The sequence below is a fragment of the Eretmochelys imbricata genome, chromosome 6, assembly GCF_965152235.1.
Source record: "Eretmochelys imbricata isolate rEreImb1 chromosome 6, rEreImb1.hap1, whole genome shotgun sequence".
NCBI classification, from domain to species: Eukaryota; Metazoa; Chordata; order Testudines; family Cheloniidae; genus Eretmochelys; species Eretmochelys imbricata.
Window position 1 is genome coordinate 16,482,073 of NC_135577.1, and position 17,503 is coordinate 16,499,575.

At 50.7% G+C, this 17,503-nt stretch overlaps 1 protein-coding gene across 1 annotated transcript in view; it reads right to left on the bottom strand.

Annotated features, from left to right (window-relative positions):
* The window catches only part of DDB1 (damage specific DNA binding protein 1), a 24,028-nt gene continuing 6,525 nt past the window's right edge, over window positions 1-17,503 (bottom strand). The window contains exons 5-27 of the mRNA XM_077820894.1: window positions 14,628-14,742; window positions 14,418-14,515; window positions 12,731-12,889; window positions 12,160-12,243; window positions 11,053-11,169; window positions 10,622-10,724; window positions 10,326-10,401; window positions 10,136-10,244; window positions 9,768-9,946; window positions 9,522-9,685; window positions 9,318-9,425; window positions 8,629-8,836; window positions 7,990-8,085; window positions 7,555-7,666; window positions 6,731-6,854; window positions 6,194-6,358; window positions 5,576-5,670; window positions 5,240-5,410; window positions 4,168-4,277; window positions 3,743-3,912; window positions 2,859-2,961; window positions 931-1,054; window positions 1-747 (exon numbers count right to left, since the gene is read on the bottom strand). Of these exons, the coding sequence (XP_077677020.1) occupies window positions 664-747; window positions 931-1,054; window positions 2,859-2,961; window positions 3,743-3,912; window positions 4,168-4,277; window positions 5,240-5,410; window positions 5,576-5,670; window positions 6,194-6,358; window positions 6,731-6,854; window positions 7,555-7,666; window positions 7,990-8,085; window positions 8,629-8,836; window positions 9,318-9,425; window positions 9,522-9,685; window positions 9,768-9,946; window positions 10,136-10,244; window positions 10,326-10,401; window positions 10,622-10,724; window positions 11,053-11,169; window positions 12,160-12,243; window positions 12,731-12,889; window positions 14,418-14,515; window positions 14,628-14,742 (2,874 nt within the window). The 3' untranslated portion in view covers window positions 1-663. The remainder of the gene's footprint in view (window positions 748-930; window positions 1,055-2,858; window positions 2,962-3,742; window positions 3,913-4,167; window positions 4,278-5,239; window positions 5,411-5,575; window positions 5,671-6,193; window positions 6,359-6,730; window positions 6,855-7,554; window positions 7,667-7,989; window positions 8,086-8,628; window positions 8,837-9,317; window positions 9,426-9,521; window positions 9,686-9,767; window positions 9,947-10,135; window positions 10,245-10,325; window positions 10,402-10,621; window positions 10,725-11,052; window positions 11,170-12,159; window positions 12,244-12,730; window positions 12,890-14,417; window positions 14,516-14,627; window positions 14,743-17,503) is intronic.

Here is a 17,503-nt window from a genome sequence, read left to right on the forward strand (position 1 = left end):
TTTCCTCTTGGACTCTTACTTTATTTGGTAAAACTCAGAAACCAAACCACAGATATTTCACTTTCCCGACCTTTCCTCCCTGAGCACACCACAAATCCTGTGGAGAGAGAGAGAGACCTTCTCTACCCTTTGAGCTTCACCACCCAGACAAACAGGCATCTCCCCAAGCCAGCAAGGTATCTCCCCCATCTTCCCAGCACCAGAGAAGAGCCTCCAGCCCATCCTCATTACAGAGGCAGAAGGGGGTGCAGGAGACTTCCACTTCAAAACACACTGAATCAAAGAAAAATCAAATAAAAAGATACTAAAGACAACAGTGAACAAGTGAGTCAAGGGGGAAGTCCAGGCAAGGGGTGACCCTTCAGCCAAGCGCTGGCAGTTACCCAATAGGAGCAATCGGCCATGACCAGTCCTGGGTTGGGAGCCGAGGTCCACAGGATTGGTGAACCCAAGCAGGAAACAACAGGATGCCCAGCCAAAAATCACATCCCCGAGTCCCTAGCGAGATGGCTTCAGTTCAGAGGTTCTCCCCTTCCACCCGGAAAGATAACAGCAGCCTCTGATGTCATAGTGCAACTGGCTAGGGGACCCCCTGGCTGCAGGTGAGAAAAGACTCCATATTCTACCATGGAGGAAAATGCTAGGAGATGAGTCCGAATCCTATTAATGGATCCGGGTCAGCTCCTCCACGATCTTTATCAGGTCGTCCACGGTGGCCTCTCTCTTCATGCCACTGCCATCGTCAATCTGCAACAAGGGACAGATGTGTTACAGCAGCATGACTTGGGGGGAGAGGAGGAACAGAGCTCCTACAGAAGCACCCCTGCATGAACCACGGTTAAGAAGTGCCATTCAAAAGATTAGTGCCAGAGATCAGTTTCCCAAGATCCTCTGCTGCTCACCGATTCTCACACCCAAACCCCATCTCACCTGTAGGTTTGCTACCACCTCCTGCATTTTGGGCCGGCTGATGTCCAGGAAGCTTTCAATCAAGTCACCGTCAATGAACCCTGTGGCTGGCTCCGTCTTGCGCTCAGTGTGAAATGATCTCCAGGTGGAAGCAAGAATCAAGGAGCAAAACCCACTTAAACTGCACCATCCTCAAACTCCCTTAAACACCACTCAGAACAGAACTCCACCCCCAGGCATGCAGAGCAGCTTCGTAGGACACACACTGCCCCATTTCCCACACATACATGCGACATCCACGACCAGTGCAGCATTTGATTTAAATCATGGCCCAGTATTTCAGAGAGATAGACAGACAGTGAGCTTTCTGGGCCAAGGACTGTGTGCCAAGCCCAATGGAGTCCCTGACCCCGACTGCAATACAACAGAATGCCCGATTCATCCTGCTACTCTGCAAAGCAGCTCAAAAAATTCCCCCACCCACCGGTAGAGTCCCCTAGGGCAGTGGCCTCCAACCGTTTTTACGCACAAGATCACTTTTTGAACTTAAGATCAACCCAGGATCTACCTCGCCCCTTCCCTGAGGCCCCTTCCCTTCCCCAAGGCTCCGCCCTGCTCACTCCATTCCCCCTACCCTCACTCACTTTCACTTGGCTGGGGCAGGGGCTGCGGGCTCTGGGCTGGGGCCGAGGGGCTCGGAGTGTGGGAGAGGGCTCTGGGCTGAGCCTGGGGCAGGGAGTTGGGGTGCAGGAGTGAGGGGTCTAAGCTCTGGGAGGGTGTTTGGGTGCAGGGGTCATGTGATCACACTGCACCTAATCTCATAGAATCCACTGAACATTTCATGAGTTTTACTTATTATTAGTGTCATTTGTGGTTTATAGATCGAAAATTCTTCAGGGATTGTCACAAATCAGTGCAACATTCTCAACTGTGGGGTGTGCATTGGCTGAGCCTGGGGCAGTGGGTTTGGATGCAGGAGGGGGTGGGAGAATGGGCTCTTGGGGGGATTTGGGTGCAGGAGGGGGCTCCAGGCTGGGGCAGGGGGTTGGGGTCTCTTGTGGGGAGTTTAGGTGCAGGAGGGAGCTCTGGGCTGGGGTGCGGGGTCTGGGAGGGAGCTCTGGGCTGGGGTGCAGGCGGGGGTGTGAGGTGCAGGGTCTGGCCCGGAGGCGCTTACCACAGGCAGCTCCCAGTTAGCAGCGTATCAGGGCTCAGGCAGGCTGCCTGCCCACCGTAGCCCCATGCTGCTCCCAGAAGCAGCTGGCTGCTGGGACATCTCTGCATGCAGCCCCTGGGGGGGAGGAGGGCAGTGGATCTCCATGCGCTACCTGCACCTGCAAGCACCACCGCTGCAGCTCCCATTGGCCGGGGACGATGCTGGGGGTGGGGACAGCGCGCAAAGCCACCTCCCCACACCCCTCCCCCAGGGACCGCAGAGACATGCCAGCAGCCAGCTGCTTCCCGGAGCAGCATGGGACCATAGCAGGCAAGCAGCCTCTAAGCCCCACTGCACCGCTGGACTTTTAGCAGCCTGGAGGTCGCAAATGACTGGCTAAGGCTCCAGGATCAACCAGTCGATCGCAATCGATGGGTTGGTGACCACTGCCCTAGTGTATAGGTGCCAAAGCTCTGCCTGCCTACTATACATGTGAAGTGCCAGAGACACCATGTCCAAGTGATCAGAGCTCACCACAGTGGGTCACAGTAACACAAAGATCTGGTGAACTTCCATAAATTCTCCCACCACCCAGGCTCCTGAAAGTCACTCTAGGCTTTGGCTCATCAATTCATGTGTCAGCGTTCTAGCATTCGCTGTGTCAGCCTCTATCCCACTCATGGCACAGCCTAACAGTCACGGTTTAGGTGACTGCCACTGTAAAAGGCACCTTCATTGCTAAGCTCCTAGATCTGCTAGAGAAGGCAGCACAGAACGGGAGGACGGGGAAGGATATAAGGAGTGCTCGATCTTGCCCACACTCTTGATGACTTTATTGAGTCTGTTCTGCATATCCAGCAGGAGGTTGTACCAGCTTTCCGACAGCGATGTCACCAGCCCTGCAAGAGAGGAGAGGGCAATGAGGGGCAGGGCTGGATGAAGCAGTTTCCTGGCAACCTTTGGGCCACACTGTTGCAGATTCCAGCAGGCTGGGAATGGCAGGCTCTTGCCTGGCAGTTAATGGGTAGAGATGGTCACAAGTGATCCCCCCACCCAGGAAATTTAAATGGAAGGGGAAAAAAAATCACTTTCTTTCATATTTTCCACAGAAAACTTCATTTTTCAGCAAAAATTCAAAAGTGAAAAGATTAAAATCCAGAAAAGCTGGTGTCTCTCAGGAGCTGTGGTTCAGGTACCTTATGCTCCCATTCCACGTAGGCTGGGCTCCCTGATGGGACTACATCTCCCATGATGCACCACAGTGTCCCCCTCTTGGAGAGGGATGGCAGCACATCATGGGACATGTAGGCAGGCTGGGGAGCCCAGCCAAGGAAAGCGAGTTGGAACAACTACATCTCACATGAAGCACCGCAGCAGCATTTCTAAATATATATATATATATATATATATATATATATATATATTTTTAGCAGAAGTATTTTGATTGCCCCCAAAAAATCAAAGTTTGCTGATGAAAGCAGACACTGTGCAAATATTTTAAATTTTTCAGCAAAAACCAATCTGCCCAGCCCAACTAATAGCTCCAGGAGGGCTCTGCTATTGAATCCACTTTGGCAGCTTCTTTTCAAGGCCCATGTTAGTGCTCCTCCAGGATCTGAGATCCCCACACAACAGGCCCTAGCAGCAGGGTGAGAGGCAGCCAAGGAGCTCTCCCCTTACCGATCATTCCGTTGACCGTGCCAAAGAGCACCGAGCCCTGCGTCGGTGTGGACGTCTCGCCCAGGTTCTGCATGACCAGGGAGCCGTGGCAGAACACGTTGACAAACTCCCCCAGGTGGAACAGCCCCACTTCCTGCAAGTGCTGGCGCTCCTCATCGGTCGTGGCAGCACTGAAATACAAGGACCCTGGTAGGCAATGGGGTAAGAACACAGACCAGAGGCACCACAGAGACATCTCCCCCTGCACACAAGCACACTCCCCATCCCAGTACTCTGAGCTAACAAATGCACCTCCCCACAGCCACATTCCACACACAGAAGAGAGGCAGGTCCTGCCAGCTAACACCCACCTGTAAAGGGAGGGAATGATAGGATGTACCACACCACCACCACCAGGCAATGCATCATGCCCAGAGCCAGCTTACCTGTCCTTCTGGCACACAAACAGGTTAAAAGCATTCTCTGCTCCCAGGAAGTTGTCATCATCCAAGATCTCCACGGCACTCATCCAGTTTGGGTTGAAGTCTCGAGCAATCTTAAAGAGGATGACACACACCAGGGGAGATCAGGCCCTGCTGTGAGCCCCCAAGGTGATATCTGCATGGAGCCACCCTGCCCCACCCAACGCCAAGGTTACAATGGCATGGAGGGATCCCACCCAGCCCTCTGAGCCCAGGAATGAAGTCAGGTGGAAGGAGGAAGCGCCAGCCCATGTCAGAGCTAGAGGAAGGAGGTTTGCATGTTCACAAGGCCACTTGGCGGAGCAGCAGCACAGCACAAACTCCAGTTGATGGGATCACAATCCCATCTCCCCAGGAGAGGGACTCTGTGCCAGTTTCATGCAAAAGTGGCTCTTTCTGGAGGAGCCCAGGAAGGTGGGGCCTTTGGATGGAAAAGCAGGCTGATCCCTGGAAGGACTACACCAGAGAGCCAGCTACTCCACCAGTACATTCCCTACCCCGAGAACGTAACAAGGATCCTGGCAGGACTACCCATGTTGCTTGTGAGGGGGGCTGGTCTCTCATCAGGACACCTTGTACTACCCATCCTGGATCCCACCACAGGAAGCCAGGACAACCCACCTCCCAGCCCCATGGCAGGCACCAGATATCACACAAAGCATCCTTTCCTCAAGGCCTGTGACACTGAACCAGATCGCCCAGCAGCCTGTCCCACAGGAGCCCACAGAGATCTGCCACAGGCTAGCTTCAAGAAGAAATGGAGTACTTGTGGCACCTTAGAGACTAAGTACTCCTTTTCTTTTTGCGAATACAGATTAACACGGCAGCTACTCTGAGGGCTGGCTTCAGTAGATCCTTTTTGAGGCGCAGTGTCCATAAGAATGGGAAGCCCAGCTCTGTTGGCTCTCCTCTGGCCAAACTGCCCTCTCCTCACCCCACAAGCTGCTCTCCCTTTCCTGAAAGCTCCTTGCTGTACCACAGGATCGAGACCTCCCCCACCACCCTAGGATCACCCTGGGTAAAAGAGTATTGATACCTCCTCAAAGTTACCCTCCATGGGCTTGTAGGCAAGAAGCAGAACGGAGCGCATCAGATCCCCAACCAGGATGAAGTCTCCCTTGGTCTTCACGTAGAGAGCCATGATGTTATTGTAATGGTTACACTCTGTGCGCAATTCCTTCTCTGCCGTCCACTCATACAGACGCACCTGAGGGAACAGACATGTGAGCCAGGGCCAGCACAGAAAAACTAGAGGGACATAGCAGCCCAGCGCACCAGAGCACAGTAGCTCTTTCAATCTTGTGGCTGAGCCGCCTCCCAACTCTGGAGAAAACTCTTCCCTGGGATATCCAGCGCCTTGCAAGAGCCTTACCGTGCTGTTGATGCTGGCTAGGAGCTTGCCGTTGAACTCCACCATGGAATACACAGCCCCTTTCACTTCCTTCTCGGCCAGACTCTGCAGTTTCCCTGGAACACACCAACAGACTCTTTGGTTACCCTCTGTGCCCCCCAAGAGCAGCTACAAGACCCTCTGTGGAACCCAAACAAGATGCTCTACTCAAGTCTGTTCTCTCCCTAGAAAGGCTAAGTCCATTTCTCAGCCAGTCGGTGGGCAGCTGCTGGCCCAGTGACAGTAGCAGAAGGATGTGAGAGGTAAGACTGGAAAGACCATGGGAATCAGACTCCAGCTCTGGAAGGAAGTTAGGGTGAAGGATTATGGTATCCTAATGGGAGATGGGAAAAGTACCATAATTTGGAGGTTGGTTCACAGCAGAGCAAAAGCTCCCAAGCAGCAGAAGAGCCTGGGGGCACAAGCTTTCTCATGGACAGCTGGCAACCATCTGTCAGCAGGTCTGTGAGGGAAGCCAAGGTGCCTGTTGCAGTGATGTCCATTCCCAATCATCTGGATTTAGGGGGTGACCTCCCTTGGATGATTGGAGTTCTGCCAGGAGAGGGACCCCGTACAGGAATTCAGCCTTCTCCCTCTTACCATCTGAGTAGTGGAAGACTACAATGCGACCCTGTTTGGGCTCAGCCTCCTCGGGATACACCATGGCCGTGCCCACAATGAAGTAAGTGTTGGGGTCCTTGCCCAGCTTGCAGGAGACCAGGCTTAGGGCGTATTCATTCTGCAGGAACTGGTGAGCGTGGAGCACTGGGTGTAGAAAAGAGAAAAGCAATTGGATTGTGGCTAAGAGCCCTCTCCCCTCCCACGCTACTGGACCAGCTTATCAAAAGGAACTAAGAGCCTGCTCGATGTGCCCAAGTCACAGAGCCAAGAACTTCCCTAGAGACCCCCTCTTTGCCAGTCTGTGCTTCCGCTCAGTATAACCCCCTCGGCCTTACACCCAACCCTCCTCCAGGAGTCCCCATCCCTTTGCCTTTCCTTCTTATAAAGCCTCTTTTTCACAGAGCTGCTGGTCTCATCCATGCCCATTTGCTGCATGTGCATTGCAAGGGAAAGTGTTCAGCAGGTAAGCTGAGCCCCCTCCTGGGGCAGGAAGAAGGGAGTGGTTGGGGTTGGTACCTTCAAAGGTGTGCTGGTCTATGATGAGTAGATTGTGCACCTCCACCTCCTCTCCGAAGGATGTCTCGTGTGGGGCAGTACTGCTGGAAAACAGCTTGCTGGAGCTGACGCTGCTGGACAGGGCCTGGGACAGAGAGAGTGATCACACCCTCAAGCTACTCGCAGTGGCCTAGCACACTGGGAGAGCAGAAAGGCTGAACGAGAAAGAAAGCTGGAAATGCAGAGTAGGGGTAAGAAGATGAATGAGATCCCAGACAAGCCCCTTGGCCAAATGGGTCACCGATGTGGGGGGAACATTTCTTCCCATGGGAAAATCCAGACACAGCTGCTCAGGGGCACATGAGCACATTGGACTCCCCCTCAGAGATCTTTAAGAAAGGCACAGAATGATGAGACGGAAGTTTCCATGGCAGCTTCTGAGAGGACTTTTGTCTCAGCCATGGAGAGAAGGAAACAGCCTAGGATGGATCAGCAATCCCATCTAATGAGCAATCTGAATGGTAAGACCCAGGGAAACAAAGGAGATCTGGGGCTCTGGGATGAGAGAAAAGGGGAACATGTGACAGGGGAAGCCGCAGAGTCTGCTAGAGATAAAAAGATTCAAGAGTCTAAAACTAGAGTCCCACCCTCCCTCTTTCCCACCGTCCCTCCTGCCCAGACTGCCATGGGGTAGGGCAGTGGAGTCCACATACTCAACCTTGGGATGACAAGATGGTCAAGGAAAATATGTATCACCATTTGGCTCGAAGAGTCATGTTTCCAACAGCCGCTAATCCAGTGGCCCAGCTCCCGAGCCCACATGCCTTCCCAGAGCTTCCTCTCACCTGGGTGCTGGCACTGGGTCTCAGTGCAGTGGTGCCCCCACTGGCATCCTGCACCTCAATGCGACTCGAAAGTACGCCAAAGCACTGAGACACCTCCTGGTAGCAGATTTTCCTGCAGGATAAACAGAACAAGCCGTGTGAGCAAGGACCCCTCAGCGGGAGGGGAGAGAGCACGTCTGAGGCTAAGGAAAACACAGAGGCTCCTGGGACACTAGGCTGTTAAACTGCTCAATTCCCAGACATCTCCTTACTACAGCCCCCAGGCTCCTCTCAGAATGCCAGCCACCAATCTCATTGATTCGTCCATCTCACCACTTCCACACACCAGTGGAAAGGTGGGGCGGCTCCTCTTTGAAGAGTGATGAGCCATGCCATCGTCCTTCCCCAATCACACACATGGCGCAGACCCAGAAACCCTAACACCCCACTGCTCACCTGGGCGACTCGTAGAGGGGAACCGTGCGGATGTGCAGCTTCTGGATCTCGTCGATGGTGCCGATTGTCAGAGTGCTGTTGTTGGCCAATGCCAGACTGTAAAGAAAGGAGACTGTCATTGATCAGGCTTGTAAACCAGGTGCCCAGAGAGGAAGCCACTGACTCCAGGGCTCTGCATAGCTAGGATGCTGGGAGAACAGCTAGACTAACACAGCACTGATCTCCTGACTAAGGGTTACTGGGACCCAGCCTGGGCGGAAGAACCCAGGGAGAGACAAAGTAAGCAATGGCAAGTGTCTTCTCATTCAACACCATCAGGGCAGCAAAAGAGCTGGACTGTTATGTGTGAGGAAAAGGAGCGTGTCTGATCGCATTTGGAGGAGGGTTTCCCTTTCCCATTCTCCATGCAGCTGCAAGCTGGCCTGTGAGTATACTGCTCACTGAACATGCCGTCACCTTCCACCTTCTTGTCAGCCAGGCCTGAGCAGGGAATGCACGTGGGGGTGTTGTGCCCTTTCAACAACAGATCAGGTAGAAGGATGCAGCTGGGAACCCTCCAGCCATGCTGCTCCTTACCTCACTTGGGCCAGTGCAGAGTCCAGAAGCCCCTCCCCTCTGGCATGGGGTGAGCGTGCTCACCTGTCGGGGTAGCCATCTGAGTTGAGGGGGCACATGTAGTTCACCTCCTTGAGGTTGACATTGGAGAAGACCAGCTTGTGGTTACTGCTGTAGATCACAGTGGGGCGGTCAGAGCAAGCAAAGACATTGGTGGTGGAGAGCGAACGGAACGTTCTCAGGACGGTGGGCTGGGTGCCCAGCGTCACTTTCTTACGGTCACTCAGCAAACCTATAGTAAGGGAGCAGCAGTGTTAGGAGCTGCCCAACCAAAGGAGATGGGAGCTTTTGGATCAAGCCGCGAGGCACACTGGCTAGAAGGGGCCCACATGGAGGCCAGAGACACCATGCAGTTAGCAGAGGGTGGCTGTCAAAGCGTTTCACACAAAGAGCCACCTCATGTCCCCTCCAGGAGAGGGAAGAGTAGCCCTTCCTTGAAAAGCAGGCAAGGGGTGATCCTCCTCCTGTAGCAGGAATCCTGATTATATTGAGTATCTGAACAGAAGCTGCCTGTCAGATTCCCAAGGGATGTCAGGGTTATTACAAATGGGTGAGATCCCTGTCCTGTCGGGGTGTGGCCTGACCAGGATGGAGCAGGGAGGGGCCATCATCATCACAGGCCAGCCCACTTGGGATCAGAGAGAGGATTCGGAAGGGCATCTGATCAGTCTCGTCCCCGTCAAAAGCCAGACTAGGAAGGGCCATGCACTCACCTGTCTCAATGCTGAGCCCAAAGTAGAAGAGAGCCCCGTCTCCAAGGGCACAGAGAAGATAGTGGCTGCTCTCAAAGGTGGTCATCAGAATGGAGCGGGGAATGATCTCTGCAGGGGTTGGGAAAAAAGAGAAGGCCTCATTAAGTGACACACATAGCTTTGTTCACTGCTCCCAGTACAGAATGCCCCACAAACAGTGCCTACCTCCTCCCAGCATCTCCTTGTGCAGCAGCTCAAACGAGGGCAGCTTTAGGATGCGGGCCGAAATGTCAGTCCAGAGGCCGATGGCACACAGAGGGGACATGCCATTAGAGTCCCCCAGTGGGGTGATGTCCAGGCAGGCCACCTCATGCTCCATCTCTGTGCAGCTAGCAGGCAGGCAGGAAGGAAATGGACAGGTCAGTAACCAGGCTGGGGGCCAGAGGAACGACACAAGGGGATCACACTCACCTTATTTGCCTGAGCTCCTGGGGCTGGATCTCCAGGTAGTAGAGTGCTCGCCCCACAGCCACTACCACCTGGCTGCTGTTACAGGAAGCCACGCTGATGTTCTTCCCCTTGGGCTCTTTCCATTCACTCACCAGGGCTTTGGGCTCCTGAGTGACCAGCCGCACGGAGGCAGAGGTGATCTGGAGGAGCGGGAAACACTTCAGCTCAGATGCAGGGCACACTCACCGTCAATGACACTCAGCCCAGGTGAAACGCTGCCACCATCCCTGTTACTGGGAGCACATTGTCTAGGCCTCCTCCCATGATACCTCACAGCCCTTTCCATTCCAGCCAGAAGTCCCCTCCTCTCCCACTGGCCTCACCAGTACCTGGATCAGTTGCTGATGGGCCACATTGCCACAGAAGAAGGTTTGCTGATCATCTACGAATCCTGTCAACTCAGTTTCCTCCACTTCCTCCCCGTTTAACATCAGAACCCTACAAGAGAGAAAGAACTCATTAACTGGGTGCAGAGCGCAAAGCCCAGAGCCTGCCCCAGCATTAACCCCAGAGCCTTACCTGGTCTGACCCACAAAGGATAGCACCAAGGTGTTGTCAGTTTCACGGTGTGAATCGGACCTCAGGGGCCATAGGCCTGCACAAGGAAAGAGCCCAATATTACTCAGAGTAAACATCTCAGCAAAAAGCTTAGGGAGATGCCCCTTGACACACCCCACACCCTGCCCAGCCAGCATGCAGGACACGTCTCCCAGTCTCCTCTGAAGCTGTGGGTCACAACCACATGGATTTGTAGAACAGGCTGACAGAGCTGAAGGCTGTCATGTATGCTCTACGCTCCCGATGGATTTATGTACCTTTAATCCCTGGCAGGTCGATGCTGGCGTGTTCGTGAATCCCAATCCCATTCCGGATGATCCTCAGGGAGCCCTCCTTAAAGGCGCCAGAGCACGTGACCAGCTAGAAAGAGGAGGTACCCATTAACTTTCCTCTAATCTTCCCTTGTGAGAAGGGATCCCTGGGAAGCAGCCACCCTAAGACTCCTGCTATGCACTCACAGCTCCTTCCCGCAATGGATCTCAAAGCACCACCATTCGCTGCTCCTAACACAGAATACCCCACAAGCACTACCTATCCTCCCTTCCAGCATCTCCTTGTGTAGTAGCTCAGATGAGGGCAGCTTGGATGCCCAGCATGGAGCACAGTCTATCCCCCCTTTGCACTGGGCACGCCCCATCTGGAGTAGACGCACTCAGCACCGACAAAGGGAAGGCAGAGCCAATATTACCTGCCCTTGACCCTGTCTCTCCAGATCCACCACACACATGTCCACGATGGGGCCCAGGTTGGTGAAGGTTTCCATGGCCACTACGTAGGAGCCTTGTTCATTGCTGTCCACGCTGAGCTGTGAACACAAAGTCATTAGCTCCCAAAGTAAATGCAGGGAGCACCCAGAGTTGCTAGCAGATATGAAACTCCCATAACGCTTTGTACGTAAGTCCCAGAACACTGTGGGGCATGAATCAAAGTGCTGGTGTTCTGTATCTATACACCTAAATGTACTCTGTACACAGGCTGAACCTTAGTGTGTGACCAAGTGATGGAATGTGTGTAATCTCCTGCTGTGATCCTGTCAACCCACAGAAAAAGTCATCAGATGTCTAGGAAACCAAGAAAAGAGACCACTTGTGACTGACGAGGGATACTTGCAGATGTGTTTTGTGATTGATAAGATAATAAACTACTGAGATGTTTTTAATTCATCAGGATTTGCTTGTTGTCAGAGATGTTTTCTGTAATAACAACTTGGTTCAAAACGCCTATGGACTTATAAAATCATGTACACTGAAATACCATAAAGGATATTTCACAAGTAATTAGGCTGTTGAAAAAGAAATTCCTTTCTCTCTCTTTGTAAAGACCCAAGGCACATAAGGAGCTGAGGTTTTGAGAGTTAGTTGGGAGTGAATCAAGAACATTTCTGCAGATCAGTTTGGTAATATACAGCCCTCCTTTCTGTATTCTGTACTGTGCTGTATCAATATGTAACTAATAATCTGATTCATAAATACTGACTGAGCCTGTTTATTCAACCTGTTTCAGAGTGGTACCCGTGTTAGTCTGTATCAGCAAAAAAAACGAGGAGTACTCGTGGCACCTCAGAGATTAACAAACTTAATTTGTTAGTCTCTAAATTGCCACAAGTACTCCTCTTTTTTTTCCCGACCTGTTGTCAATAACAGAACCAAACTTCCAGCAAACAGAGAAGAGAGGCCTGGGAAGCAAGGCAGAGGCTCCCCTGACCCATCCACGCCTCTTGGGATCCAGCAGGGAGGGGAAAGGTGAACAAATGTGGCTTCAGATAGAACTAGATCAGGAGAGGACTTCTTCTCACCTTCACAAGCTGGGAGTCCCCAAGCCGAGAGCCGACAAAGACAACACCATTATCTAGGTAGGTCAGGCACTCTGCAATGGACGTCTAGGCGAGGAGACAGATGGACCAGCAGGTTAGGGGGAAAAAAGCCTGTAGCAGATATACAATTCAAGCCCACTGGAAAGCCCCCGGCCAGAGCAGGGCCCCTACCCTGCAAACACCAATCCCAAACTCCAGCTCCATGGGAAAGCCCCTGGAAGGAGGTTAAGATCCATAGCCTGAAATAAAATCCTTTTAGAGAACCACCAAAGAGAGTACATTCTCCCCTCAATGACTGACCGAAGCACCAGCCACAATGCAAACCCTGAAGGTGGGGACGCTAGCAAAGGACCCACACTTGGTCACTCCCCATAAATCCTGGTGCCTCAGGGGGTTCAGAGCTGTGAAAATAGCAGAGAATTAAACCCCACCCCATCCCAGTCACAGTGGAGACTCGCTTCTCTCCATTTAAGCCCTTGAGCTGTGCTTGCAGCTCATGAATTCCCTAGGCAGAGACAACACATAGCACAGCAGCAAGGGGGAAGAGCACTACCTCTCCAAGCAGCTCCACACGCAGGTCCTTCAGGCTGACTGTGCCATCCATCTGCTCTTCCTTCTCCAGAAGCAGCATGAAGAGACGGCCCTCCATATCCCCCAGGAGGTAACGGGATCCGTTGGGATCCACACGGTTGTGGCACACGATTGTACTTTGCTGCAGGCAGAGAAAGTGGTTGGAGTTACTGGGCTCCCTAGCTTGGTACCCAGCTCCCAGCAGCCGCCAATGCCAGATGTAGCAGAGAAGAGTGAATACGCCCACAACGCACATGGCCAACAGTACAATCCTGCGTGAGGTGGTGAATTCCCCTGACCATTGTGGCAATCCGCTCGCTCCTTGGGACAGTGATTTGACTCCACACTGATTATATTGTGCCAGTGCTTATATGTGAGTCTGTGGTGGAACTTCCCCATTATCAACTACTCAGAACTGTCTCAGGAATTACAGGTCAGGCTGAAACGCCTTAGGCCCATTCTCAGCTCAGGAGCGACCCCCTCAAAAACCCCCATTCCGCTGACTGAGTGCTTTCAGCAGACGAACTGTCCCGATGCTGTTTTGGGCCCAGACAGCTGCATGCCAGCTTTGTCTCAGGACTCTGAGCAAGTGGTTTTCTGAGTGACAGCATGACCAGAAGCTGGGCATCATCTATTTGGGTTGGGATTTAATGGCATGCTCCTGCAGCCCTTATCCAAGCAAAATCTCCCATCGACTTTAAGGGCAGATGTGCCTGTGCTAGGTCCGCAGGACACGGCCCAGAGAGACTCCCAGGCAGCATGTTACTTTTCTTACTAATGCAGCACACATCAAAGCATGGGCCTCCAAAGAGCCTGAGCTGACAGCCTGTCAGCCACTCAAGCCATGATGCCTGTATCCATTTCCCCAAAGATCTATTTCCACAATTCTAGCCCATTGTTGTCTCAGCCTTCAAATGATCTTCTGATCATAGCTCTGCTTTTCTTTCAGTCTAACACACACACTCACTCCCCTTGTTGCCTCTGTGATCTAGTTGATGCTTCCTGTATAACTTGCATCCAGGAATCATACCCCTCTGACTAGGATCACACCCGCTGGCTCAGACACCCCACCTGTGCTCCCCTCTTGCCAAACCAAGCATTCTCTCACACTCAGTGTTGTATTCAAGCTTCAGATCTTTCACTGCTACAGGTCCTACCTTTGCTGTGAGCATTTCAGCTGCATCTCTGCTTTGGCTTGGGCCAATGCCCGAACCTCACTCTGCTACCTAATGTATTTCTTTCTCTGCAGCCCCAGAGCCCCAACAGACTTTTGGCTTTACAGCATTCTCCCTGGCACTCAAAGCAAAGAGCAGCCCCACCCATATTTGGCTATAAGGGGACCAGGCACACGCCTTCTTCAACACAGAACACATCCCTCGAGTGCCCGAAGACAGGGATCAACAACTGTACCAGACACCCATTCATGCACCCAAAGGGCACATCCCTACACTGTCACTTGGGAGTAGAGGAGTCCCATCCCACAGATATGCGAGGGTGAGAGAGCAGTTTAAAATCCCAGCCTGGAGACCCCTTAGTACAGGTGAGCCTTAGAACTTACTACATGCAGCACCTAGGCACAAGGTGGAAACTGAAGTGCAAGGGATCCAGGCCCCAGGAGCAGCCGTATCCAAGGCCCTAGGGAACAGCATTCTAGAAAGAAACTCTCTCACCTTGATGATGGGTGGAGCTATAGCCAGATATTTATCGCCATTGTGGTAGGTGATTGACTCTTGCCCAATGATGATAGCTCCTCCAAAGGGCTCGGGCACTGCAGAAAGGGAGAACGCAGACAGCCTTGTTAGAGAGTACCTGTAACAAGGTGAAGCATCACCACTGAAGCAAGATGTGGTAGGTAAGATCTTCTATAAGGAAGAACCGACCTGCAATTACCATGGACGCTTCGGCCTCTACATTCTCCTGTTTCCAGGGACCCTTGTTGAATTCCTTCTCTCGCAGGGATACCTCGTACGTTTTGACATGGCGGCCCTGGGGATCCTGCAGAAAGAGAAGCAACAGAAATCACTGCAGCAGGCAAGCAGAAGTGTGTGTTTGATCATGAACACAATGAGATTACTTGCAGAGTAATAAGGAGGCTGCAGGGCTGCAATGTCTGATTAGGGGCTGCAAAACAGCAGGGAGGATAGAGTCTGACCCTCTACAATCAATACCATGTTAGAGTGGAAATGCTTAAGCAATGCCCTAGTCATATTATCCAATTCTCTCAAATACAATATAATAGTCTACAGCCTTAGCTGCATGTGCATGCAGAACCTTCTAGAGCTGTAATACTTGACATGCCCAGAAGGCAATGATAATACAGACTGTCTTGTTATAGTTCACAATTTTCTTTGTCACAGCTTCTCTTTACAGACAGCCTTTTTAAAAAAGTCGCCTTTTCTCTCATGATATTTATGACCCATTATTTGTACTGCAGTAGTGTCTGGGGCCCCAATCATGGAACGGTCTATCGTGCTAGGTGCTGTACAAACACATAAGACAGCTCCTGTCCCAAAGAGTTACAGTATATCAATCTGAGAGACAACAGGTGGATACAACAAATGGAAGAGCACACAGTAACGATGAGACGATACTGGCTAGCATAAAAAGCAGTGGTCTCAGCAGACCCACTCTCTGACCATTATCCAATTTACCCATGGACTCTGCTGCAAACATGCAAGCTAGTGTGACAGCCAGCATGTTGACTGACACACCAAGCAGACTGAACCAGGGACCTCCAAAGCTAAAATTGACCCAGAGATTCATGCTCTGTAGCTGGAGCTGTAACAAACTCATATCCCCTGCCGATCAGGCACAGAGAGGGTCATGTAACACACTGAGTAGAAGGTTACATAAACTCTTGCTATTACTTAAAGTTATTATTCTGCAGTATATTGTGTAAGCACAGTATACTAATACTTTTCACAGAAATGATTCTTCTGAACTGATGTTTGTCTGAGACACAGAATAGTGCTCTGTACTACCAGCTTACAGAAAACCCATACAGCACTATTATTTTAGGAACCGTATGGGATCCAGGAACTACAGACTGTATTGTAATGATGCAGGTGCCCAAAAGAGCAGAATTAAGGTTGCGAACATGGTTCTATTATGAAAAATTACTTTTTTTTGTTAAAGGACACTGTTAGGCTCTGTGTGTACTGTGTCTTGGAAATTTTCAGATCCAATCAACAGTTTCTAAGTAAAAGATTTTTACTAACTGCCTGCTCTGCAAAGTCAAAGTTAAGCTGGGTTCTTTCCAGCTCACACTTAAACAAAGATTATGCAGTTGGAACTTAAATCGCTTGGTTGGCAATGTTCTAACTCAAGGAGCGTGAGCTTAACATTCCTGTGGTGGAAAGAACACCTTAACAGCCCAACACTGTGGCATTTAATTTCAGAAAGGGAAACTATGCAAAAATGAGGAGGTTAGTTAAACAGAAATTAAAAAGGTACAGTGACTAGAGTGAAATCCCTGCAAGCTGAATGGACACTTTTCAAAGACACCATAATAGAGGGTCAACTTAAAATGTATACCCCAAATTAAAAAACACAGTAAAAGGACAAAAAAAGAGCCACTGTGGCTTAACCACCATGTAAAAGAAGCAGTGAGATAAAAAGGCATCTTTTAAAAAGTGGAAGTCAAATCCTAGTGAGGTAAATAGAAAGGAGCATTAGCACTGCCAAATTAAATGTAAAAATGTAATAAGAAAAGCCAAAAAGGAGTTTGAAGAACAACTAGCCAAAAACTCAAAAGGTAATAACAAAATGTTTAAGTACATCAGAAACAGGAAGCCTGCTGAACAACCAGTGGGGTCCCTGGACGATCGAGATACAAAAGGAGCACTTAAAGATGATAAAGTAATCACAGAGAAACTAAATGAATTCTTTGCTTCAGTCTTCACGGCTGAGGATATTAGGGAGATTCCCAAACCTGAGCCGTCGTCTTTTGTAGGTAACAAATCTGAGGAATTGTCACAGATTGAAGTGTCACTAGAGGAGGTTTTGGAATTAATTGAGGAACTTAAGAGTAACAAGTCACCAGGACCAAATGGCATTCACCCAAGAGTCCTGAAAGAACTCAAATGTGAAATTGCGGAACTATTAACTATGGTTTGTAACCTGTCCTTTAAATCAGTTACTGTACCCAATGACTGGAAGATAGCTAGTGTAACACCCATATTTAAGAAGGGCTCTAGAGGTGATCCTGGCAATTACAGACCAGTAAGTCTAACGTCAGTACCGGGCAAATTAGTTGAAACAACAGTAAAGAATAAAATGGTCAGACACATAGAAGAACATAAATTCTTGCACAAAAGTCAACATGGTTTCTGTAAAGGGAGGTCATGTCTTACTAATCTGTTAGAGTTCTTTGAGGGGGTCAACAAACATGTGGACAAGGGGGATCCCGTGGACATAGCGTACTTAGATTTCCAGAAAGCCTTTGACAAGGTCCCTCACCAAAGGCTCTTACATATATTAAGTTGTCATGGGATAAGAGGGAAGATCCTTTCATGGATTGAGAACTGGTTAAAAGACAGGGAACAAAGGGTAGGAATAAATGGTAAATTTTCAGAATGGAGAGGGGTAACTAGTGGTGTTCCCCAAGGGTCAGTCTAGGACCAATCCTATTCAACTTATTCATAAATGATCTGGAGAAAGGGTAAACAGCGAAGTGGCAAAGTTTGCAGATGATACTAAACTGCTCAAGATAGTTAAAACCAAAGCAGACTGTGAAGAACTTCAAAAAGATCTCACA